This window comes from Ochlerotatus camptorhynchus, unplaced genomic scaffold (genome assembly GCF_037179485.1).
Source record: "Ochlerotatus camptorhynchus isolate MF236.1 unplaced genomic scaffold, CSIRO-AGI_Acam_v1.1 ptg000291l, whole genome shotgun sequence".
NCBI classification, from domain to species: Eukaryota; Metazoa; Arthropoda; class Insecta; order Diptera; family Culicidae; genus Ochlerotatus; species Ochlerotatus camptorhynchus.
Genome location: NW_027040780.1, coordinates 748,799 through 776,438, shown reverse-complemented (window position 1 = coordinate 776,438; position 27,640 = coordinate 748,799). Strand labels below are relative to the sequence as shown.

Here is a 27,640-nt window from a genome sequence, read left to right as displayed (position 1 = left end):
GGACCTGTTTTCTCATCGTCACATGACGGCCGTGATATTTACCAGCTCTGATTGTGGAGCGAAAATTTCAAATTTTGCATCACTCTAATGTCTATATACTATGTAGAGTACCTACCTATTTCCATGGATATCATGATATTATATTTTATATGACGGATATATCCACCTGCGCTTAAACCGTAAACCAGGTTTAACTCCTTAGTTGAAATATGAGCGCTGGTGAAGAAATCGGTTAACAGGAATCAAAGACTTTTCGAAAATTAGGATTTAAAAATAGTTATATAAAAAGTTTACAAAATTTATTCAATTTCTTTGGCTCCGGCTTACAATATATTTAGGTTAAACATCAATCTTTATCGTCGACCTCCTCACAATCTATTTCACTGGAAGAATCCGTTGGTAGCTCGTTGGGGTTGTTTTGGACTCCATCGACAAATTTCGGAAATTCTCCCGTAGATCTTGTAGCAATCTGGGCGTCCAGTAAAGTACTGGGATTGCCAAAGGCTCTTTCCAAATCCGCAATTCCCGAACTAGTGCTGACGGGTGAGAGTTCTCCGTTCACCAGTTCCGTAGGGCCGAATTTTTGTGGCATACCATAATAGCCGTCGATCATATCCGGTGGAGTTTTGTAAAAACCCGATGATTCCTCTAGAGACATTGGTTTAAATGCGGTGACAGGGAAGCGATTTACGGCATAAGATGGAGGTTGTGGTGACGAAATAGTCGACTTTGGGAGGTAGTTCACGGTGTAGCCATTACTGGGACGACTTGCAAAAGCTGCTGGCCCAACTTGCGTGGGTGGAATAGGCTGGAATTGCCTCATAGCTGGATGAGTTGCACTAAGGTGGGGAGGTGTGTTTAGTAGAAGCGATTGAACCGGAGCGGGCCCGTTTGGAGTTTGGCTGAAGAGCCACAGTCGGTCGCCAACCACCATCGGGCGGGCGAAGTTTCCGATTCCCAGTTGGGAGTAGTAGTGCGACGCCAACTGTTCGACATCGGATGTGTACTTTCGTTTCCATTTGGTCCGTCGATTTTGGAACCAGATCTTGATTTGCGTTTCAGTCAGATGTAAAGATTTGGCTAATGCAGTTCGTTTCGCTACCGACAGGTATTTTCCACGCTCAAATTCTGTTTCCAATGCTTTGATCTGAGCGGCAGAGAAGGCAGTTCTCGGCCGTTTCTTACGATCGTCTGATGTTCCTGTGGAAGATGCAGAAAAAAGAAAACCGTTAGCCTGATGCGCTGAAAATCAATTGACCTGCTGAACTAAAAATACTGATGAAAAACGCTAATTTTAGAGTTGCTTCGTTTTGTAAAAACGTGTTTAACAGAATGAATATTTCTTCTTTTCGACAGCAACGCTATTTTTCGGTAAGAAAAAACCCCATTTCGGTCGCCGAAAAGTCATCAATCATTTCTAAAAGGCATTTAATCGTTTTCTAATTGCCTTTAAACATCACAACGTCGTCAACTGTCGTCTACGTGGCGCATGACGATAGAAGTCATGGACTACAAATAAAGTGGAAAAGTGACTATCTTGCATTAGTTCACAGAGAGATACATATGATTTAAAATTTAATAAAACGAATTTAAATAATACAAGACATATTGTCGCACTTATGTTAAATTCTCATTTGGTGATAGTCGAAGCGCACCGCACCGCGCTGCAACCCCACCCATGAGGATTCCACACAGGTGTGACCTTAGATAGTATTTTATGGCAGCGGCTTGAGGAGCGTATCCTAGAGAAAGAGGTGCCGTGTGTTGGGCGCAGTCGTACCATAGAGGTAACTCTAAGACTAGAAGGTCTCGAAGAAACGTGCTCAACTTTTTGGCTCAGCTCTGGTACTCTCTTTGGTCCCAAGCTAATGGATGCACTCCTTGAAACATAGGAAAATCCATGAACCCCTAATTTTATCAGTCAAACTTTCATAGCAAATCAAAAAATACATAGTGTAGTACTAGAATGTTGACTAGAATGAGGTAAGTTGATCGATTTGCTTGGGACAAATAGGCTAGTCAAGTAGTGAGCCAATTTAAAATTGTTAGTTTCAACCGGTGGTACAACTTTACCTCACATACAGTGTATCAAAAAATTGCCCCTATGCTTGAATGGACAACTTTTTGAATCACAGCGGAATCTAGGCTGGATTTATCGGCATAGTTTTTAGACTTGATTGGCAGAGCCTGTATGTAATTTGAGCAATTTCAGTAAAACACGCAATTTTAAGCTCTTTTTTAGTAGTAGACGGCATCAAGTAAAATTAGCTGCATAAAAATATCTTTATTATGACTATAAGTGAGTAGAATGTCAAATAGTTTAGTTCATTAATTAAAAAAGGTTTTGTTTTAGAATAAAACGTTTTGACGTAGAACTACGTCTTTGTTGACTATACTGGGGTGCAAATCAAAAAATATGTGTGGTGAAGGAGTGTTAGATTTTGAACGCTTGTAACTTTGTCATTTATAGATGAAATTTAAATCCAAATACGCCAATCGATAGGATATTACATTACAAACCTGCTGGAATTTTTTTTTCTTCCAATTTTTCTGTAATTAAACTTTTGAAAATGTACAAATGATAATTTTATCGCTGTTTTCATGAAATAAGCCTTTTTCCCAAACCCAGTCATCATAAACGAATACCACTTGGTTGCACATCATTCTGCTTGAACCTGAAAAGATATAAATCAGCACTGCTCTCCTGCCTCTGCTCATTACCGTTTCGGACGGCGTGGCACTAGGTCCTGCAGCAAGCAGGACCAAGTCAGGTGCCAAAGGTGGATCACGGCGTATTCACCACATTGAGGAATGATACTTGAAAAAACGTGCATGTATAACCCCCTCCCCCTTAACATAACCCGAAAAAGACATGGACTTTGACAATCATTTTTTTCCGGGAAATAAATTTTAAGCAAAGCAGAATTATGTATAAACAATTAATTTTTTACATGCCGAGCCAAAATTTTCAAAAAAAAAATCGCTTAACAGGAGACATACACTCGATTAATTACCAACAACTGATTGTAAAACATATCTGGTACCTCTATATATGCAAATATATAAACATGTATTGGTTGTGGTACAGGAATACCAATACATATAGTATATTAGTGTTTATTTTTTTAAGGGGGGGGGGAAGTATTGTAATTTTGCAGTTTTTAGTTTAACTATAAGATTTAAAAAAAAAATCATGTCAAGTGTAAAACTCAGATTCAAATAAATTCATACATGTAAAGGGTGTCCACGATGAAATTGCCACACTATGAAATTGCTCTAACTTTTTAACCGTTGGGTAGAATTTAATGATAATTTGGGTGGATTTAGTTCATAGTGCATTATTTACATCCTGCAAGTTTTAAAGTCCTGTGATCAAAACTCGCGGAAATGGAGTCGAAAGAACAGCTCGTGCGTGATAAAATCTTGCGCATTCATCACGAGAACAAGGATCTCTCGCATCGTTCCATCGCTAAAACGTTGGGAATCGCGAATTCCACGGTGTCGCGAGTGATTAAGCGGTTCGAGGAACGGTTGACCACCGATCGGAAGCCCAGAAGTGAAGGAAAAAGTATTCCGTACAACACCAAAAATCACAACCGCGTAGTTGGGGCCTTCAACCGAAATCCGAACGCCTCCGTTAGGGATGTGGCTAAGAAGCTGCACCTAAGCCGAAGTTTTGTCCAGAAGGCCAAAACTAAGGCTGGGCTTCGAACGTTCAAGGTACAAAAGGCCCCTAATCGCGACGAGAAGCAGAACAAGTCCACCAAAACCCGTGCCAGGAAGTTGTACCTCAACATGCTGACGAAAGTTGAATGCTGCATCATGGACGACGAAACATATGTGAAGGCCGACTTCAAACAGATCCCCGGCAACCTGTTTTTCACGGCCAAGGATAAGTTCAGCGTTCCGGAGCATGTCCGCACTCAGAAGATGTCCAAATTTGCGAAGAAATTCCTGGTTTGGCAAGCCATCTGCACGTGCGGGAAGCGGAGTGCACCTTTCGTGACCCAGGACACGATGAACGGACAGGTGTACATAAAAGAGTGCCTCCAGAAGCGGCTGCTTCCTCTCCTGAAGGCCCACAACGTCCCAACAATCTTCTGGCCGGATTTGGCCTTATGCCACTACTCCAAGGACGTGCTGAAGTGGTATGCGGACAATAAGGTCAATTTCGTGCCGAAAATGTTCAACCCTCCCAACACTCCGGAGCTCCGCCCCATCGAGAAGTACTGGGCGATTATGAAGCAGCACCTTCTTAAACGACCTAAGGTAGTGAAGACAGTCGAGGAACTGAAGAAAGTATGGGTTTACATGCAAAAAACGGTTGATTCACAGGTTGTGCAGAATCTTATGGCCGGGGTTAAGGCCAAGGTGCGGGCATTTGCGTATGGACTGTAAATAAAATACGAGTAAAATGGTAAAATGAAGTTTAATAGTTATTTCTCAATCCCTGAAAATTTGATGGCAATCGGATGAAAACTCGAATTTTGCGAATCAATTTTGTGTGTGGCAATTTCATCGTGGACACCCTTTAATTTTGCAGTTTTAAGTTTAACTATAAGATTTTTTTTTTAATCATGGCAAGTGTAAAACTCAGATTCAAATAAATTCATACATGTAAGGGGTCATGTACTTACTACGTAAGGGTTTATCGAGGGTTTTTCCGTCGATCTTGTTTTCCGTACTAAGTACCAATGCTACCAACCACTTCCACAGTTGGACACTACCTTTCGACTCATCAACTCATGGCCCGGGAACCAACGGCTTTACTTTCCTTCCGGCTACAGAAGGCTGTTGGGGGGTCTGGAATTCTAACTCATGACCATCCACTTGAGAAGCAAACGTGTAGCTAACTACGCCACGGGACTCTCCTCTGTGTACTTAAATCTTGGATTTGTTAGAGAAAAAAAGACTAAAATATATACGTACCCTAATTAACAAAGCACAAGCAATAAAAAATCTCAAATAGGCCACTAAATACTACAGGGGTGCACCAATAAACAAAAAACAAGTTGCAATAGAAATGAAGAAAAAACCAATAAACAAATGAAAAGCTTCTTTTAATAATTTGAATGTGAGCGGTAAAAATGGCAAAAAGGGCAATAGTAAATACAATACGCTCAATTAAATAAGGATGAATCTCCACTAAATTAGGAAATTTGAGCACTAAATAACTCACTTTCTTCACCTGCAGTTGAACATATTTTCCCATAAAAGTGGCAAAATGAGCAATACCATATTGAATAACCGCAATAAATAAATCTAAAATGTCCCACACAAAGCGCACAGTTATCACTTTTTTAATCCAATTATGCTGTAAAATCGTGATTATTTCCCCAAGAAAAAAAAAATGAAAATATCTTTTAAAAACTGAAAAAGTTCCAGGAACCAGGAGATAAATGTATGCTTGAACATGAGGATGAGCCATCGTAAAATATGAATCGTTCTTAAAGAAAAGAAAATAATTCATGCAGGAAAGTAAAAATGAGCAATTAAAAAGGAACACTGCGCAATATAAAATAAAACAAAATTCCAATGATATTCAGGAAATATTCCTTTAAATTGAAAGTTTATGAGCCAATAATCCAGATCAATTTCCATATGGTATATTCAAGACAGCGATAAGTAGTGATACTGTGTCTTGGCTAACAAAGTCGATGTCGATAATGAAGATTAAAGAATGTGGGTCTCATTGAAAAAGGTACCATTAAACAAAGTCAAAAGAGCACTAAAAACAGCTGTTTGAGCAAAATATACGGCACAAAAGAGCGCTAGAAAATGCCATTTGAGCAATATAAAGGTAAAAAAAGACACAAAAAGCAGAATGAATGTCCCAGGGAAAATTTCAAAAACGCTCAACAAAAAATAAGAAATGGGCAAGAAACGTATAAAATTAGCACTCTGAAAAATAAATTGAGCATTTTATAGGCCATGAAGGTCACTAAGAACGAAAACAATATCTCTTGAAAACCTGCAAATCTTCATCGAACCATAGACAAACAGACATAACACTCGCATATTGTACATCGAACACGCATTTACCGGTCAATTTAAATATGTGTTAGTTGATAACACCTCCGCCGGTGGCCCCCATAGTTAATTTAATCTTGCCTTCATTTGATTGTTGTTAAAAAATGAGGCGATAGTTCGATCACAGTCAAACAGACATAACACATCGAATAGTTTCCACTGTAAACCATCTTCACTAAAACATTACCGCCATCTGTTGAGAACACTGTCACGGGTAGCACGCTCAACAGATGGCAGTAGTGTGTAATTAAATATGTGTAGGTCAATTTAAATATGTGTTAGTTGATAACACCTCCGCCGGTGGCCCCCATAGTTAATTTAATCTTGCCTTCATTTGATTGTTGTTAAAAAATGAGGCGATAGTTCGATCACAGTCAAACAGACATAACACATCGAATAGTTTCCACTGTAAACCATCTTCACTAAAACATTACCGCCATCTGTTGAGAACACTGTCACGGGTAGCACGCTCAACAGATGGCAGTAGTGTGTAAACGTCAAACGCAAGGAAATTAACTATGGGCGCCACCGGCGGAGGTGTTATCATTAGTTAGTATCACATATTTAAATTGATCGTTAAATGCGTGTTCGATGTACAATATGCGAGTGTTATGTCTGTTTGTCTATGGTTCGATGAAGATTTGCAGGTTTTCAAGAGATATTGTTTTCGTTCTTAGTGACCTTCATGGCCTATAAAATGCTCAATTTATTTTTCAGAGTGCTAATTTTATACGTTTCTTGCTCATTTCTTATTTTTTGTTGAGCGTTTTTGAAATTTTCCCTGGGACATTCATTCTGCTTTTTGTGTCTTTTTTTACCTTTATATTGCTCAAATGGCATTTTCTAGTGCTCTTTTGTGACGTATATTTTGCTCAAACAGCTGTTTTTAGTGCTCTTTTGACTTTGTTTAATGGTAGCTTTTTCAATGAGACCCACATTCTTTAATCTTCTTTATCGACATCGACTTTGTTAGCCAAGACACAGTATCACTACTTATCGCTGTCTTGAATATACCATATGGAAATTGATCTGAATTATTGGCTCATAAATTTTCAATTTAAAGGAATATTTCCTGAATATCATTGGAATTTTGTTTTATTTTATATTGCGCAGTGTTCCTTTTTAATTGCTCATTTTTACTTTCCTGCATGAATTATTTTCTTTTCTTTAAGAACGATTCATATTTTACGATGGCTCATCCTCATGTTCAAGCATACATTTATCTCCTGGTTCCTGGAACTTTTTCAGTTTTTAAAAGATATTTTCATTTTTTTTCTTGGGGAAATAATCACGATTTTACAGCATAATTGGATTAAAAAAGTGATAACTGTGCGCTTTGTGTGGGACATTTTAGATTTATTTATTGCGGTTATTCAATATGGTATTGCTCATTTTGCCACTTTTATGGGAAAATATGTTCAACTGCAGGTGAAGAAAGTGAGTTATTTAGTGCTCAAATTTCCTAATTTAGTGGAGATTCATCCTTATTTAATTGAGCGTATTGTATTTACTATTGCCCTTTTTGCCATTTTTACCGCTCACATTCAAATTATTAAAAGAACCTTTTTATTTGTTTATTGGCTTTTTCTTCATTTCTATTGCAACTTGTTTTTTGTTTATTGGTGCACCCCTGTAGTATTTAGTGGCCAATTTGAGATTTTTTATTGCTCATTTCGCTTTTTTTATTGATGATTAATTGTGCTGCCAGAAAAAAAGGGTTGACAAAACTTAAAATAGTGTTGTTAATGGACGATTCCTAACTAATATGAATAAGTATTTTGTTTACATTAATGCTAGTATAGACACACCGACAGCACAACTTCAAGTTTTCGGTTATGGTTTAATCTAGATTGTGTGGATCCGAAGTCCGAAAGAAGCTCCAATTTCAATAATGGTCCTTCGACGATATTGATATGTTTGATTAAAGAACAGAGAATAATGGCATTTTTGTGTGTTCAATATGTGATTTTCAGATAATATTTACTCTTTATTTCAAAATCACTGAGATTGCATCTTATCCGTCGATAAAGTTTATTCGGAAGTTTTTATCCTTCCTCAACATTTACATCTTTAAACTTGAAAAAACACTCAAATTCACTGCCCTAACTATTGACCGAATATGCTGAATCTGATTCAGAAAGAAAGTTCAGGATCTCTTCAAACCCTCATTGCTTTCCAGTTCCGGTTCTGGATTATACATCGCCACGCTTTCACATAGGGGCTGTTCATAAACTACGTAGACAGTTTAAGGGGGGGGGGGTGACAATTATCCACGGCCCATACTAATTTTAAAACATTTGTATGGACAATTGTCTACGCAGGGGGAGGGGGGGGGGGGTCAAGAATCCCAAAAAACTGTTTACGTAGTTTATGAACAGGCCCATACTGGATTCCTGTGTTTACGCTTTAAAGCGTGAAGCCGTTTTAAAACCGCCTTTTTTGCCTTCGTTAATGCGGCACGGCATTTTTATCTCTGATTCAAAAACTGCGCCCAGAACATGAAGAAGTTACGCACGAATTGAGCATAATTTTTACATACATTAGTCAGCTGGCAGTGCTGATAAAAGCAAGTTTAGTATTGAGTCATAATTTCTGTTAGTACACGACATTATCATTTACGAAGTAGAAATGTATTACTACGCGTAAGAAGCTATCGCAATCAATATTTCTTTCAATTTTAACGCAATCCTCACGCAACATTCATTTGAGAATTGATGTTTTATTTTGAATTCGGTGAAATCATTCTAGCAACCTTGTCACCAATCGCAATTTAATTGTTTGTTCCTTTTTTATTTATCCAAATGGTAAAATATTTAATTAATGGTGATGCAATTGTGAATGCTGAGCCATAAGGACAAACTATTAGAAACGAGTTTTCTTTATAATCTCAAGTAATATTTCATATCATGAAACTTTTTATTAGAAGTGTAACTTTCAAACTGAGAGAAAACTGAAGATTATTTCTTCGAATCATTTTTGATCAAAAATAAGGTAATAAATCAATTGAAATATAAGATGGCGCATTTATTTTATCAATTCAAAACTCCCAATTTCACCGTAAATATGAAACTGCATCAAGAACTGCATATTTTTATCACTGGTACGTGTATTCATTGCAAATATCTCTAATAATTATTATAATTTTATCAACGCCTCAAAATGATTATGCCATAAAGGTACTCTGTAAAACAATATTCATCGTCGAAATTAAACAAAAGTTAATCAACGTTACAAGTTAACTTATTTGTATGTAATCTAATATTGTTATTTCGTTACTACTGTGTAACTAGATTTGTAACATTGAATTGGTTACATATCAACTAACATCTTGCGCTTTTTTGGTTGCATTGCTGTTGCCTTCATGGTTACTGTAATGATTTTACGACACATAAAGGGTGTCCACGATGAAATTGCCACACTATGAAATTGCTCTAAGTTTTTAACCGTTGGGTAGAATTTAATGATAATTTGGGTGGATTTAGTTCATAGTGCATTATTTACATCCTGCAAGTTTTAAAGTCCTGTGATCAAAACTCGCGGAAATGGAGTCGAAAGAACAGCTCGTGCGTGATAAAATCTTGCGCATTCATCACGAGAACAAGGATCTCTCGCATCGTTCCATCGCTAAAACGTTGGGAATCGCGAATTCCACGGTGTCGCGAGTGATTAAGCGGTTCGAGGAACGGTTGACCACCGATCGGAAGCCCAGAAGTGAAGGAAAAAGTATTCCGTACAACACCAAAAATCACAACCGCGTAGTTGGGGCCTTCAACCGAAATCCGAACGCCTCCGTTAGGGATGTGGCTAAGAAGCTGCACCTAAGCCGAAGTTTTGTCCAGAAGGCCAAAACTAAGGCTGGGCTTCGAACGTTCAAGGTACAAAAGGCCCCTAATCGCGACGAGAAGCAGAACAAGTCCGCCAAAACCCGTGCCAGGAAGTTGTACCTCAACATGCTGACGAAAGTTGAATGCTGCATCATGGACGACGAAACATTTGTGAAGGCCGACTTCAAACAGATCCCCGGCACCCTGTTTTTCACGGCCAAGGATAAGTTCAGCGTTCCGGAGCATGTCCGCACTCAGAAGATGTCCAAATTTGCGAAGAAATTCCTGGTTTGGCAAGCCATCTGCACGTGCGGGAAGCGGAGTGCACCTTTCGTGACCCAGGACACGATGAACGGACAGGTGTACATAAAAGAGTGCCTCCAGAAGCGGCTGCTTCCTCTCCTGAAGGCCCACAACGTCCCAACAATCTTCTGGCCGGATTTGGCCTTATGCCACTACTCCAAGGACGTGCTGAAGTGGTATGCGGACAATAAGGTCAATTTCGTGCCGAAAATGTTCAACCCTCCCAACACTCCGGAGCTCCGCCCCATCGAGAAGTACTGGGCGATTATGAAGCAGCACCTTCTTAAACGACCTAAGGTAGTGAAGACAGTCGAGGAACTGAAGAAAGTATGGGTTTACATGCAAAAAACGGTTGATTCACAGGTTGTGCAGAATCTTATGGCCGGGGTTAAGGCCAAGGTGCGGGCATTTGCGTATGGACTGTAAATAAAATACGAGTAAAATGGTAAAATGAAGTTTAATAGTTATTTCTCAATCCCTGAAAATTTGATGGCAATCGGATGAAAACTCGAATTTTGCGAATCAATGTGACAACATATGCTACTTGGGAAGCCGTGTACAAGAACGGAAAGTGTTGTGAAACATAAAAAAATGAGCAATGAACCAAAACATTGCTTTTTTGGAGTGTGTTAGTGTAGTGTAGTGAGAGGGTGTGCGTTGGCGGCTTAACATAAAATGATGGCGCGCCTCAATTGAAATGGGCAGCTTTTTTTTTTATCGAAAAAGGTTAAAACTCAGATTCATGTGAGCGGTATACCAAGATAGGTGTTTTAAGTTTTTGTTAATGGCATTCTCAATTTTCACTGTGCGCCGGAATCCACGTAAAATTGGGTACTTACAGTAGTGTCTCTCAAACACACATACACTCGCAAGTATGAGTTTGTATGTAGTTGAATTTTTCGAACTAATTTCCACCTTAATTTCTTCCCACACCAAAACTTTCAAATTTGAGAAAAAATTTGCTTGAAAGACATATTCGATGATATTTAGTTGGTGAATTACACACAACTGACGGTAAAACATATCTGGTACTCCTATATATGCAATTATATTAACTTCTAAAGTCCATCCAACTTTCTGCCCCGCCCCCATTCATAATAAAATGGCGGGAAATCCTGTCAGTTGCGGGGCTTAGAAAGTATGTTTTGTGCCGAATATGTAAAAAAGGAGGGACATCGGATGTTAACAAATGCATATATCATGCATCATAGATAGAGATAGATAGATAGGTTCTACGTCATACTGCGGTCGTGTCTAGGACACATCCCTTTATTTTTTTTTATTTCTAAATGGCTCTAACTTTTTACACACTCAACCAAACCAAATATGTCCAATATTATACCGATCATCGATAAAGAATAAAAATAGATCGAATTCATAAATCTATCTTTATATATCGTGCTTGCACAGCTGTTTTTTCTCTTTAATATGAGAACAGTTATAGTTGCAATTTCTTGATACCTGCATGACCTACAATTGCGTTTAGAAAAAAAAAACACTGAGAAGTTAATATTCAAAATTTAATAGAAAATCATGTGTAACGCTCCACCAAAGTATCTAAAAGTACCTCGAACAAATTATTTGCAAGAAATCAATATGTAAAAAGTTTATGGTTTTAAATTGATTTTTAGGGGCCACCTCAACTTTGCTGGTTTAAAAATAAAAAAGTAGGCACTAAATTGAATATCTCGGCTGCCAAACGGTTTCAGCCAACATGTTATACATATTCTCAAAGGAAAAAAATCTGTTGAGTCGATTGGTGGTGGTCTCATTGGCCGTTGCTTACCGAGATAGAGGGCTGGGATCAATCCGAGTTCCCGGTAATGTAGGAAATGCCACTATCTATCGACATAATTTTACACTTTATTTAACGTATATTACCGGAAATTTATAGTACTAACCTCAGGAAAACTTTACTGGCCTAAAGGAGGATCCGGAACGACCGATAAAGTGGCCACATTATAAACAATGTCCTAGAACCTTGTGATTTCTTTCTATGCCCCGTGGCATGCTGTTCAGAATCAAGAGATCAAAGCGTATTTAATATTGAAACTATATTTTGGGATATAGTGGCCATATTCTGGTTGTCCGGATAATCTGGATTGACCGATAAAGTGCCACGTTATAAAAATTGTCCTAGAATCTTGTTGGAGTATTTAAATAGTAATAGTTTGTTGATACCAGAACAATCAGGATATCGGGAAGGTCATTCTTGTGAAACCGCGTTGAATTTGGTATTAGCGAAGTGGAAAAATAACTTGGCGCGTAAAGATACGATTGTTACTGTTTTTTTTGGATCTTAAACGCGCTTTTGAAACAATTTCAAGGCACTTATTGCTAAGATCATTCAAGCGCTTTGGAATTACGAGTACTGCATATAAATGGTTTGAAAGCTATTACTCAAATTGCCAAGAAGTATGGTCGACTGAAAAACGATTTAACTATTGCCAGTAAAATACAGCTATACAAATCAATCATCTTTCCTCATCTAGACTTTTGCCCATCCATTTTATTTCTGTCCAATGCAACACAAATATCGAGAGGGGGAGAGGTAGCTCATCGATTCTTCCGATTCGCCTCCTAGCATCGTGCTATAAGGTACCAGGCGATAACCAGGGTAGTTGATCGATAGCTCGATGACGTCATTTCGTTGGCGTCTGCAATGGGAAATTCTCATAGCAGGCGTTGACGATGGGACGTTGTCGAGTTGTTGAATAGCAACTATCGTGGTAACTCACCGATTACCTGTCGATCTGCCAAATTTGGAAAGACGTCTGCATTGAATTGTCTCATATAATAATATTCCGCCCAATATATCACAAGAAATTGCGAGTAGCTGAGTGGAATGGAGATAAGTTAAGCATTGGGTACAGGACCAAGTCTCCCCTGGGTGGTGCCAAAAGATGAGCGCAATAGAATCATCAAGTTGCCATAAGGCACGGAATGAGACTATTGCATGGCTGGGTAGTCAAAGTCTTCCATTCGTTAGTCATTTCAGGTGGATTAGAACAGGTTTAGGTTTAGGGTGGGCGTTGGCCAGATTTGGATTTTTCAGATGTAATCCTAGATAGGACCCTGTCATTGAACGTCGCGTGAAAGTGGAACTTAATGAAGGCCTAAGTACTTTTTCGTAGTTTTTAGTTTTCGGATTTGAAAGATCGTCGGTTACAGTGGCCTGCTTACTGAGCAGAAAAACGCGGTCCCAGGTCCTTACATATCAAAGAGATTTATGGTAAAATCGCTTGTGTATCGTGTATTTTGCGAAACTCGTTGTTGTCGTTGGTTCCGGGTTTGAATGGATACACAAATTTGAGCAATGGTATTATGTGATATAAGGGGCTCGGTGGCCTTAGAGCAACCGTTTTTGCTTACTGAGTAGAACATCATGAGTCTAATCTCAGGCCCATCCACATTCAAGATTCGTCAATCGTTTTATTTGTTAATATGACAACATGGTAATAACAGCAACTCGGTGATTAAAAAGGTGCTCGCCTGCCTAGTGGCAAACGTTTTTGCTTACTGAGCAGAAGATCGTGGGTTTAGTCCCAAGCTCCTTCGCGTTATATGATCGTTAGGACATCAATTCAGTTTATCGTTTACCAAAACGAACCCTGCTGCAAACCCAACCCTCTTATCCAACATCCCAGTGATTCCTCGTGAAAGTGCAGAGGTGTTCTCGGCTTCCATCAAAGCGAGTGTCATGTCAACACAATCCTTCCCATTCCTTTCTTGACCTGTGTTCGGGCGCGGCCGGCGCTGGTATTGCCTAATTTAAGATCACCAGTTTTTACACGTTGAGGATGATTGCTAGTCCCAAGCATCGTCTATTGGTTCTCTGTGTAATTACAGCTGATCTGGCAGTAACAGAGTAGCAACCGTGGGCGGTCAATCAAGCTCAAGCTTAAGCTCAAGCTCAATGCAACACAAATATCGAGATTACAGCGCTTGCAGAATAAAATAATGCGTTTGATTTGCAACAGATTCACTTCCTCAACTTTGATGCTAGACGCCTTACAATGGTTGTCGGTGAAGCAAAGCATTGTATATTTGACTATGGTGTTCATTTTTAAAATAGTTAACGGTTTGCTGCCTCGATATATGTGTGATCGAATTGAAAGAGGAAGTGACTTTCATAGATATAATACTAGAAACGCTGTTGAAATAAAAACACCACATTTCTTGACTTGTGCTTCACAAAATTCATTATATTATAAAGGAATAAATGTTTTCAATTCGATGCCTAGACATATCAAACGTTCAGCAACACTTAAAGAATTTAAAAGACATTGCATTTCACACGTTAAAACTGTCGTTTGAACAGTTATCCATTGATTTTATTTATGAATTGACAAATTATGTATCTTGACGAAGTTATCTCAAACGGATTATTTTATATGGATAGCTGTCATAAAGACTGTTTTTAATAATTATTGCAGCACTGCAAAAACTATTTCTGTTCACCATGATGGTAATGATGGATTTTTAATATTTGATTTAATAGTAGATTAGTTTAAAAAAAGTAGTCTACAAAGATTTGAGCCTCGTGCGCGTATTACGGATATAGAGGACTGAATTTAACATCTGATAAAAAAAAAATACAATTTTGAAGCTTATTTGGAAGCTATCTTGAGTTAGTAGTAAGTTTTCTGGCAAATGTTGGGGGTTCGTGAGCATTCCTGACATTGCTGAAAATTATGATAGCATCAGATTGCGGGGTTGCTAGTGTAATAGGATGCTTTGTTGATTGTTCATTAACTCTTGATTGCTTGTAATACTTATGAACACACTTAGAAAAATTCATGTAAATTTAGGTGCTCTGAGAGTGACATATACGAGCGTCAATTTTGACATAAATTTGAGTCACAACAGACGCGAAATATAGCTTAATCAAACCTAATTTTCGTCGAGCAACGAACTTTTCAGTCTCGGAGCACTTAATATTACATGACATTTACGTCTCATCTTTTATGTCAAATATGGATTCCGTCACGTGCAAAATTTCTTATTTGTAAGTGTGAATATTTTAGGTGGACAAAAAGGCGAACTAAGAGGTGGACGCCTGAGCTTTTCCACATCTATATCGCTGTGAAGCAACTGTGAACTCTAGAGGGAATTTATATCTGTAACTGAAACCAGTTCGATTTTGTTTGCTAACCTGGTTAAAATGTCATATTTAATTATCTTAAAGATAAATCGTCCAGCTCAAACCTTTGTAGGGGTAAGAGGTGGGACCATCATCATCATCATCATCATATGGATAAACCGCAAAGGATCTAGGACAATTTTTATAATGTGGCCACTTTATCTGTCATTCCAGATTATCCGGAGAACCAGAATATGGCCCCTTTACCCCAACATATTGTTTCCATATTAAGTTCGCTTTGATCTCATGATTCTGAACAAAATAGAAAAAAAGTCGCAAGGTTCTAGGACAATTTTTATGATGTGGCCACTTTATCGGTCATTCCGGATCCTCCTTTAGGCCAGTAAAGTTTCCCTGAGGGGGTATATGGTGTCTTTACACCATATATACTTAGTACTATAAATTTCCAGTAAAGTGTACAATTATGTCGATAGATAGTGGCATTTCCTACTTTACCGGGAACTCGGGTTGATCCCGGCCCTTCATCTCTGTACGCAAAAATCTCCGGCCAATGACCACCAATAGATTCAGCAGAATTTTTCCTTTGAGAATATGTATAACATTTTGACTGAAACCGTTTGGCAGCCGAGATAGGGTAACCAACTTGAATTGGACCCCTACATATTTTGGACCCTTTTCATATATTTTCCTCGCTTACTGTCTAGTTTCTTCAAATTCATCTGGGTTGATGTTGTAATTACATTCTTTCAATTACTTGCTATGTCTCAAGATCATTAGTTCACCTCAAATTGCTTACAATTGCTCTATTTATGCAGTTTTAGAAAATGTTATCGACAAAGTTTCATGTTTCGACGTTTGTCAAGAGGAATCGGCGTTAGTGTACTTGCTTTAAATTTGGTCTAAAATATACAATTCAATGTTTTTTTTTATCAAATCAGTTTATATGACTTTGGAAGATGTTTTTCACGTGTTTATAAAGATTTTACCTTAAGATTTTACTTAAAAAGCATTAAATAAAAAGTGTCCAAAAAAGATCGTAAAAAAATGTTACCAACTTATTTTGGCCACTTATCAAATGAGAATCATAAAAAGAGCGACAAAAAAAAATTCCGGTTGGTCAATCGTGCTATTATCTCAGATTTCTGTTTAAATTGGTAAGTAAATCAATCAAAATTATATGAATTCATTGTTTTTAAATATATTTCTTGTTTATCAGGCGATTCAAAATGGGAAAAACGGCAAAACACGTAGAGTGGTCCACTCTGAGTTTTCCTAGTTCCTAGTTTTCCACAAAAGTTTTCCTATCTCCCAAACGCATTTAACTAAGGGGCTGTTCATAAACTACGTAGACGCTTTAGGGAGGTGGGAGCGCTTGGCAGATGTCTACGGTCCATACAATTTTTTAAATTTTGTGTTTGAGAATGTCTTCTCCGGAAGAGGGGGGGGGGGGTTGAAATCTCTCAAAAACCGTCTACGTAGCTTATGAACAGCCCATACAAAAAATAATATGGACTGCAAGCATAGAGTCAGGTGTCCGTATTAAGATTTACTTCTGAATGATTTTTTTTTTATGATATGATCAGTTGTTTCCTTATGTTATATTATATTTCCTCCGTTACTCGCGCCAACTTTTGTAACACGAGTACTCACGCGTTGTACTTTGTACAACAGTGTGAGTTTTCCATTTCCATTTTGCAGCCGAGCTACCAATCGATCTGAAATCAACGAGTATTCCTCAAAAAACTTGCTTTTAACTAAACAAGCTAAATATTTATTACAGTTAACTCCCAAAATATGCGGATAATAGAGAAAATGTAAATGGAAACCGCGTAAATGATGTCCATACTACGAGAGTTCTGACTTAATTGGTTACAACATGGAATATCTTGAGACAGTAACTTTTTATATGATCAGGATTTCGAGATATTTTATATGAGAATTTCACGTATATACTAGCACCATATAGTGAAAAAATTCTGAACTATAGGCTTTGAACTCCTGAACAACTTTTTCGAAGACAGTAACTTTTTATCTGGTCAGGATTTCGAGATATATCACATGCGAGAACTTCACATGTATACTAGCGCTATGTAGTGAGTAAATTTTGAACTACTGTCCACCAGCAAAAAGGTTATGATCTCTAGAACTACTTTGGCAAAGACAGTAACTTTCTATCTGGTCAGGATCTCGAGATATATCATATGCGAGAAGTGTATATGTATACAAACGCCACGTGGTGAGAAAACTCTGAACTACTGTCTACCAGTCGAAAAGTCTTGACCCCCTGAACAACTTTGCCCAATACAGTAACTTTCTAGCTGGTCAAGAACTCGAGCTATTGTATATGCGAGAATTACACGTATATACTAGCGCCTCGTAGTGTGCAATTTCTGAACTACTCCACCAACGATAAGAGCTTGACTTCCTGAACAACTTTGCTGCAGGCATTTACTTTCTATCTGGTCAGGATCTAGAGATATTTTATACACGAGAATTTCACATGTATACTAGCACCACGAAGTGAGATAATTCTGAACTATTGTACACTAAGAAATAGGCTTTGACCTCCTGAACAACTTTGCCGAAGACAGTAACTTTCTATCTGGTCAGAATTTCGAGATATTCCATGTTGTAACCAATTAAGTCAATCCCACGTAGTATGGACACCGTTTACGTGGTTTCCATTTACATTTTCTCTATTATCCGCATTTTGGGGGTTAATTGTAATCAAAGTTTAGCTTTTTTAGTTCAAAACAAGTTTTTTGAGGAATACAAGTTGGTTTCAGATCGATTGGCAGCAACAAAATGGCAATGGAAAACTCATACAATGTGTTGTACAAAGTACAACAGCGCGAGTAACGGGGGGTTAACTTTTATGCATACCGTAAAACGGGGTGTAATTGATCAGCGGGGCAAAATTGATCGCTGAAATTTCTCGTGATATTTTTTCATGTGTAACATGTTTTTCGTTACTAAGCGTACGAATGTATCTTTGTATACATTGTAAAAATATTATGCATAAATACAATATTGGGTATACTCAGCGATCAAATTCACCCCGCTGATCAATTTGACCCCGTTTTATGGCACCTTCTTTGAAAATTTTCCCACCTAGACGGACCTAACAAATGCGAGATAGGAAGAAGTGACCGTCGTAATTAATTTTAGGCTCATAGGTTGAAAGAACTTCAGCATGTCCAAAATATATTCGTTCCCATTCAGTGTGTCCAAAATATATTATGGACACTGTCCAAAATCAAGTGGAAGGGTCCAAAATATGTGAATATCATGATGTGAAAAGAATTATTTTTCGAGTATATATCAATAAATAAAACATCTAGTGACATTTTACATCCAAGATGAGTAGCTTTCGAACACAACCGCATGTAAATTGCATAATAATAATAAACAAATAATATTATTTAGACATAAACGTGATCTCACTTCCTCTAGGGGTCCAAAATCAGTTGGTTACCCTATTCAATTTAGTCGCGGTTGTGTCAATTTTTGCCCACTGGCTGAAGCACGTATACCATTATGGCTATAAGTTTTGCCTCTTCAGCAAAGTTGCTTCAAATAAATGTTTTTTCCGGTAAGTCCATCCACATTCAGTACTTCCACGAAATTGGCAAAACTGATTATGGTGGGTTTCAACCTTCTATTTAGGAAACTGATTTTGATAGTATTTTTTTACTTCTATGGCACACATTTTTCCTTTAAATGGCAACGTACGAGGCAATGAACAAAGTTCACCGAAGCAATAGCTTTTTTAGTGATTCCTGATAATCGATTAAAAACTTTAGCTATCGTTGTTACTTTGATTGTGTACGTGTTCATGCAATAATTACTTAAGCACATTTTTTGGGATTTTCAAACCCCCCTCCCATAGACATATATAACAGCCCCCCTCCCCCTTTGTAAGATCTTACATCAAATATTTGAATGGTCTCTATATGACTTGATCACGCTTATGTAAGATATTTCTGAGACCCCCTCTCTCCCATATAAGAAAACGTAAGAGAAAATATCTAACACCCCCTCTCTCTCTAATTGCGGTAAGCTTAAACTTGGATGAAGTTTTAATACCGACCATGTTTGGATGATGTGCAAAATGTTTGCTTTAAGTCGTGTTGAATAACTATGACATCAATACTTAACCCAACCCCTACCCGGCGTGCGATGTTTACCCACGTACCGTTCCAGCGCACTTGCATAACGGGATGGCTGCAACTGCATCATGTGAGGCGTGTGTATGCAGGAATTCGTGTTTTGTACGAAATTGACGCACCCCTTGGAGGAAGACAATGATCCGGTAGACCCCGACATTATCCAGGACTTGACGACTTCTCTACATCAAGGAGAGGCACTCGTTTTTTCTACAAAACTGACACGCTCCATAGAGGAAGAAAATAACGAAGATCACGACACTTTGTAGAACGAAACAAATTCGGAACATGGATCAGGGGTAAATAATTTTGATAATAGTTTTATGAATGACAGGTTACCATCAACTTCTTCACCTAATCTTCAGACCAGTACAGAAATTTTGGTATATTGCCAAAATGTTAACCGCATGAGAAGCGCCGGTAAAATGAATGAAATTAACAAAAATATATTAAGTTCTACTTACTCTGTCATAATGGCTAATGAAACAAGTTGGGATGATAGTGTGAGAAGTGAAAAAGTTTTTGGTAACAATTATAACGTTTATAGAGACGACCACAATTTTCAATAGTCTGGAAAAAAAATCGGGAGGTGGAGTATTAATAGCTATTTCGACCAAATTGAATTCAGAAATCATTATGGCTACTAAATTTCAAGAATTCGAACATGTATGGGTAAAAGCGCAAGTAACAGATGAAACTCATGTCTTTGCTTCGGTATACTTTCCTCCGAACAATGCTCATAAGGACACGTATGATAAGTTTTTTGGAAAAGCGGAAGAAATTTTGTCTAGTTTACCCCCTGAAGTAACGCAATGTTGACTTTATTTCTGATATGGACAATGAAAGCATCTTACTTCCAGTCCTTGGGGAAAATGAAACACTCCATTTCATTTTTGACAAAATTGCAAATTTAGGACTTAATCAAATTAACCATGTGAAAAATCAACAAAATTGTTATTTAGACCTTTTATTAACAAATACTTATGAAGATTTCTGTGTGACTGAATAGTTAAGTCCCAAGCCGTGTTTGTCATAAAGAAGTTGAAAATACTTTGTAATGACTAACGCAAAGAATCACTAATACTTTAAAATACATCATTTAATACATTTATACAACCTAAAAAGCGCAAGACACGGAGCTTATACAACTAAATACTGGTCATATAACATGTTTTGAAAACATCATAAAAACCAGCGACAAAAAAAAAACAATAAAAAAAACTTGAGTATGGGATTCGATCACTGGTCCTTGGCGTGGTAGACTTGTTACTACCTAACTAGACCAACACCGCTTGATGAAAGGTTTGTTATAAGTATTTATCATGTTCTTGCCAATGGCTCGTTTGTTTTCTCGTTCAACACGCCTTCGATCCATCATGAAGACGTTTTGTTAGTAGCAAAGCGGACATCTAATTGCCAGAATGTTATTTAAACGTATTTTCAACTCCTTATAAGACAACCTGCACATTTTCAGTTGTATTAATTTATGAGATGTCATAAAAAAGTATTTTCAACTTTCTTTATAACAAACTTCCGAATACCTCATATGAAACTGTCAATCAATGCATGAAGAGACAGTCCGGTTCAATGGCACCGTCAATGTTTACGTCAATCTGGATTGATTTTGCATACGACAAGTTTTATAGTGGTATTAAAACAGTAAGATGCACGTTCAAATAACATTTAAAGATAAAAGCAAAAGAAAACTATTTTGGAAAATGTTGAATCAAAGAAGTATGAAGAAAACATCTTTATACCTCATATATAACGTGGGATGTTTTCTGCATCTCTAATAATACATTTATACAACAAGCCGTTCTAATTCTTTTTCAAAAAGATGTTTTATGTGTTACTTGGGGTCCCATATGGAGAAATGAAATGTTTCACACAGCAATAGAATATTCTTTATTCGTTCACATAAATGAAAGAACCAACGACTGCGAATTTGATGAAATCATTGATTACAATTCAGCAAATTATGATAACATTAGAAATAGATTGACCAATGTCGATTGGCAAGCAATATTAAGAACTGCAGGAAATGTTGAATGTGCAGTTGATGTATTCTACAATGTGTTGCTTGAAATAATACTTGAAGAAGTGCCAACTAAAAGAAGAAGACGTCAGAGTCATGCAAAACATCCGGTTTGGTACAACAGGGAACTGAACAATTTAAAAAATCAATAGCAAAAAGCGCACAAATTTTATAAAAAATATAATAGTGAAGAACCTTTGGCATACGATTTAGACATTTGCGATCAGTTAAATTTAGCCGTGAATATGGCATTTGAGGAGTACAATTTAAAAACTGAACTTGAAATAAAATCTTGTCCTAGGAAATTCTTCAATTATGTGAAAACCAAATTAAAATCTGATAATTTTCCATCAAAGATGCATTTGGACGATAGGGTAGGTGAGAACTCGGATGGTATATGCAATTTGACCGTGAAAATTTTGAATCTTATCCAGAATTTTCAAGTGACATCAGCGTAAGTCAAATCAAGGTTCATGATATCTTAAAGGGCTTAAACAATTTAGATGCATCTAAAGGTCCTGGCCCTGACGGTGTTCCGCCAGTTTTTATGAAAGCTTTAGCAACTGAACTTACTGCTCCATTATTTTGGATTTTCAATATATCACTGGAATCCGGAAACTTCCCTAAAATATGGAAAAACTCGTTTTTAGTGCCTATCTTTAAATCGGGCAAAAAATCCGACATACGTAATTATCGTGGTATAGCTATAATCTCTTGCATTCCGAAACTTTTCGAGGCGATTGTGAATGAAAAACTCTTTCTTCAAATTAAAAACAGAATAACTACTATGCAACATGGCTTCTTTAAAGGCCGTTCAACAACTACGAATTTGCTCGAATTAGTTAATTATTCCTTGAATGCAATGGATAACGGAAACCATGTAGAAGTGTTGTATACAGATTTCAGCAAAGCGTTTGATCGAATTGACATACCCATGCCTCTTTTTAAACTTCAAAAAATGGGAATTCATTACGCACTCCTCAAGTGGCATGAATCATATTTAACTGACCGCCATCAAATAGTAAAATACAAAGGAAAGACATCAAATCCCGTTGATGTCACTTCTGGAGTTCCTCAAGGCTCCATTTAGGACCGCTTTTATTTATTTTCTTCGTCAATGACATATCTTTCATTATTAAGAAATTGAAAGTTTTAATCTATGCTGACGACATTAAACTTTTTTTGGAAATAAAAGATGCCAAAGACATCATCACATTCAAAGAGGAAATACAGATATTCCATACTTGGTGCCAAAAAAGCCTGCTACAATTAAATATAAAAAAATGTAACTCAATTACCATTAGTAGAAAACGAACCCTACCCGATATAACAATCACTTTAGGAAACCATATCGTAGAAAAGTGTGATAGAGTCAGGGATCTAGGTGTTATTTTGGACTCAAAACTTACTTTCACCGATCATTATAACACAATTATTAACAGAGCTAACAACATGCTTGGTTTCATAAAACGTTTCTGCTATAACTTTCACGATCCGTATACGATAAAAACATAGTACATTGCTTAAATGTAAGATCGATATTAGAATATTGCAGCATAGTTTGGTCTCCTTTTTCAATCACACACGAAGAAATAATAGAGTTCGTTCAAAAGCAGTTTCTATTGTATGCACTCCGCAAGTTAGGTTGGACTGTATTTCCACTGCCATCTTACATCTTACACAGCTCGGTGTATGCTCATAAATATCCAAACATTAAAAAAGCGTCGTGAATTTGCTATGATTTCTTTCGTAAACGATATCGTATCACATCGCATTGATTCTATAGAACTATTGTCATCCTTAAATTTATATACACCATCTAGGCATTTACGAAATAGAAATATATTTGCTACAAATCGTCATCGTACGAATTATGCCAAATTTGGACCCTTGAACCAAATGATGGATACATATAATAAGCACTGCGATAACATTGACGTTACAATGACAAAAACCAAATTAAGGCAATATTTTAATTCCTCGCATAACGTCAGCTAGAAGTAATGTTTTAACTTGTTCTCAAGACATATTATAAAAAAAATATAAACAAAGACAAAATTGTAAACATAGCTCTTAAGACAACAATTGTAAAACGGCCTACAATGATTGACGACAAATAAATAAATAAATAAATGCAGCAAGACACTCTTAGTCGGAATTTCATCCGAGGATAATACCGGTTGCAGCTTATCACCATAAGTGATTACGAAATTTTTGAATAATAATTTGAATCGTTGAATTTATTATTAATGCAACGGATAAATACATCATCAAGAATCTGCGCAGCCAATATGGTGATTTATTTTTGCGCGGTTTTATCACCGACAAACCGACATGAATGACCAAAGAAATTACCACGAAATTTCTGCTCAAAGCATACTACCGACTTACCACTACACCACCGGCCCCGCTTTTCTGTGGAAGTTAAAACATGATCCGAGCAAAAAAGTAGTACTCTTAATAATAGTATGTAATGCTGAATTTAAAAATGCTTTCACAGCAAAAAAATAATTTTAATATTACATCCAAGAGGATGCACTTCAATCATGTCAAAAATCTCATGTAATTTTTAAGCCACAAAAATAAACAAATGCAGTAAAAGCAGAGTAAGGCCAGTTCATGCACTGTATTAATGATAATTTTGTCCTTTTTGGCAAGTAATATTACACCATATTTTAGACACGATTGAAGTGCATCCACTTTGATGTGATATCAAAATTAATTTTTTGCTGTGATTGTTTTGAAAATATCTTCCAAATAAACAAAGATCATCGAAATCACCAAATTTGGCCAGCGACTAAATTAATGTAATTAATTTCAGTCAGCAGATTAAATCGTTTTTCGTCTGGTGATACACCGAGCAATCTGCCTATTTAATAGTTTTTCGACGATGGATTTAGTCGACCAACTTTGTCTGCTGCTTAATCGGGAGATGATTTCAAACCTTAACATGTTTTCTGTAATTTATAAGTCTTGAAGTAGCTTTTTATTTAGAAACAATACATTACAAAATAGTTTTATGAATTTTGTACAAAATTCATCCATTCTAATAGAAAATTTTCATGAAATTTCGTTGAAATTAAACAATTTTGCAAACAATCAACAAAATTGTCAATGGCTATCACAGACTTATCACCGTCGGTTAGTGCTTGTTCCTACCACCAGGCGCGCAGGAGTTTAAGTTGGATTTCTCAATATGCATCATCAAACATCAAATTTCTCTCTGCTGGCTTGTTAATTTTGTTATTTACCTACGGTAGTGATGCTGCGAACATACAAATGAATATCCGGAAGACAGAATATGTCGGAAACGGCATTGCCTACCTGCAAAGTTGCAAAAAGTCTATTTTTTATTGCATAAATCATATATATTTAAGATTATTTTCCCAACTTGAAATGTTGATCTGATAAAAATTTACGAAATTATGTGGCTTTCAAGAGTACCATGTCGAGACAAAGCTGCTGGACAAAGGGAATGTAACTTAAAACTTTAAACGTGATTATCTCGAAAACTCATTTTCAAAGTCGGTGTCCGTGAAAACTCAAAATTCAATACATCCTATTTGTTCAGTTGTTTTTGTATATTGTTTATAACTGTTTATTTAAGGCCTTGATCGTTTGGACTTCGCATATTATTAAAATTCGATTTTTTAGGGCCTTTTAGGGTCTTTTATGACAGTTTTGATCTGTTTTTTTTTAAATTTCATAACTAAGGCCGCCATTTTGTATTTATTTAAATCCATCGATCACCGCTGATTGTTAATGCAACCCATTTGAACTTTTTGATTTCAGACGATTTCTGCTCGTACCAGCGTGGCCAATCCAGAAGATCTTTTAAAAAACGCCGTCTTCTAGGAGCGGCGCCCTGGGGAACAAACACCACCACAATATAATATTATTCGAAGACGAATTCGAAATGTGTGACAAGACAATCGATTTGAAATATGTCGCTTACTTTCCGAGAAAAAAAAAACCCAAAATTTCGCTTTTTTGTCCTTGAAGATAGACTTGTCCCCTTAAAAGCGGCCAAGGCAACTATCAAACTGGACGGAACATCCACGAAACGAGCCGCCAAGGACCATGGCATTCCGAGACAGACGTATCTGAAGCAGAAGTGTCGTCGGGGCAGGAAGAGAAGCAAATTGGTTAGTACAAAACTGTTTCCTTCCCCGGTGAAGATAAAGTGCTAGTGTCCCACATTTTAAAACTAAAGGATCGATGCTATTGGACCACTACCCGCGAAGCCTTGCGTATCAACTAGCGGAACTCAACGGAAAAGCCCATGTCTTCAACACCGAGACACAACTTGCTGGTTGGGATTAGCAGTTGCAAAAGAGATAATATTTACTATTTAGTTCGCTGCTCATTATGCCCTGTACATAGACTGTTCACGGGATTTGAGACCGTAAACCTAAATCATATTTTTTAGCATAAATAAAATAATAGTGTTCTTCTTCCCAATAAGTTTGTCAATACATTTCGTACAGTAATGTAGATTATTAGCTACTGAGATTCTAAAATTTCAGCCATTTTGTATGCTTAATTTAGCATTTAGGTTCTCATTATGCCACTAATCCCCCTATTTTTACAATGCACAATGCTATGTACTAAAGAGATATGCAATAGAACTTTTAGTCAATTTTAAATTGTGAGCGGAACATCAAATTGTGCGTGAAGCAACGGCGAGCCACGGTAATTAAATAATTACTTTGCAGATAATTATTAGGTTGAAATCCAATTCAGGAGCGCCTTTTTTTTAAATAAAATCTACATAAGTAGAAACTTCACTTGTTTAGTAAAAAGTCCCGAACCTGTTGCACTCTCCTCCGATGCTGCTTCACTGCAATTGTCCATCGCCTCCTCATTGCAGCTGGAATCCGGTGATGTTGTACACTCCATGTATTGTTCACTGCTCGAGCTTCCTTCCCGGCGATCCACCGGATCATTCTCACTTTGTATGTAATTTATTCCGTTATTGTAGGTTGGTTTTCCACTTGGCGCACGACAATTATCCGGTTTAGCCAACAAGTGCTCAATGCTGAAATTGTTTTTCATCTTTAGGCTTGTTGAACCATCGCTATTCACACTTTCCATGTTGATCTTAAATCATTAAAACTACACTTCCATAAAAACAGCAGTGTCACTCACGAAGAACCGGCAAGCTACACGTGTTAATCCGTCGACGCACAAAATTTATCTAACACCCAGGAAAATCACCGCGCACTGGTTTTCCTGCGCGCGAGCCGAGAAGTTGTGGATGGATCAGATTTTCCGGGGAGTTTTTGGCCCGTCTTTTCACCATTTCTTACTAACCGTGCATCTTTTTCGCCGTTCGCTTCGTTCACGCCCCTTTTGATGGTTTCATCATTGGAGGGCGTGTCCGTTGGAAATCATTCACATCATTTAGCTAAAGGAAGGCGATAAATCATGCTAATTACCGTCGAGGCGAAGATCACTCTACCCGGACAAGGGAGCGCCGGGGCTGCTGTGCCGGATCTGGCGTGCACTAATTTTCTCGGTTGATCATCACTCGCTGCTAAATGCTGGCTGATGGTTTTGGGAATTGGCATACGGTTCTAGCGGTGACAGATGTGCGTTACGGGTGCTTCGAAGAAGGGATTTCAGCACTGCTGCACTGTTGTGTGGATTGATCTTTGGGGATATTCCAAATTAGCTGCGTCCATCTCCAAGCGCAACATTTTCAGTTTTACTCTTGTTTGATCTTATTTCAAGAAATTATCATCGCTTCATTTCGTCGTTAGTATCCCATATGTTCTGCTTTATAGGCGTGATATTTATTTTGAGTATTGAGATGTTAATTTTTGAAGGTGGAGGATTGCTGCGTACGTGGGACAGTTGAGGGTGAGTGTAGATAGTTGAGATGTCATTTGAAACACGGGAGTGGCAGTGGTAATGAGACCATACGCGTCGCACGTATAGTCATTTAAGTGACTGTAATTAGGACCTCATTTTTCATGCCACTTTTAGAATGGAACAAGTGATTTTAATTAAGCTTGAATATTTGGGGCCGTCAGTCGTGCTGTAGCTTTGATCATCGTATGGTGCTCTGGGCTGTTATGATGCTTAGGTCGGATTCTAGATTAACGTTGGAGCAGAGCACATGATCATCATTTCTTTCATGCATAAGTTTGTGATAATTGAAGCTTGGTGCTTACAG

General features: G+C 37.4%; 1 protein-coding gene across 1 annotated transcript; it reads right to left on the bottom strand.

The window, feature by feature from the left end:
- Positions 1-322: 322 nt before the first annotated feature.
- Positions 323-26,690, bottom strand: lms (lateral muscles scarcer). Its single transcript, XM_065228459.1, has 2 exons — positions 26,274-26,690; positions 323-1,200 (listed from the first exon to the last, which is right to left on the bottom strand). The coding sequence occupies exons 1-2, from the start codon at positions 26,554-26,556 to the stop codon at positions 347-349; spliced, it is 1,137 nt and encodes a 378-aa protein (XP_065084531.1). The 5' UTR covers positions 26,557-26,690; the 3' UTR covers positions 323-346.
- Between the last annotated feature and the right edge of the window lie 950 nt (positions 26,691-27,640).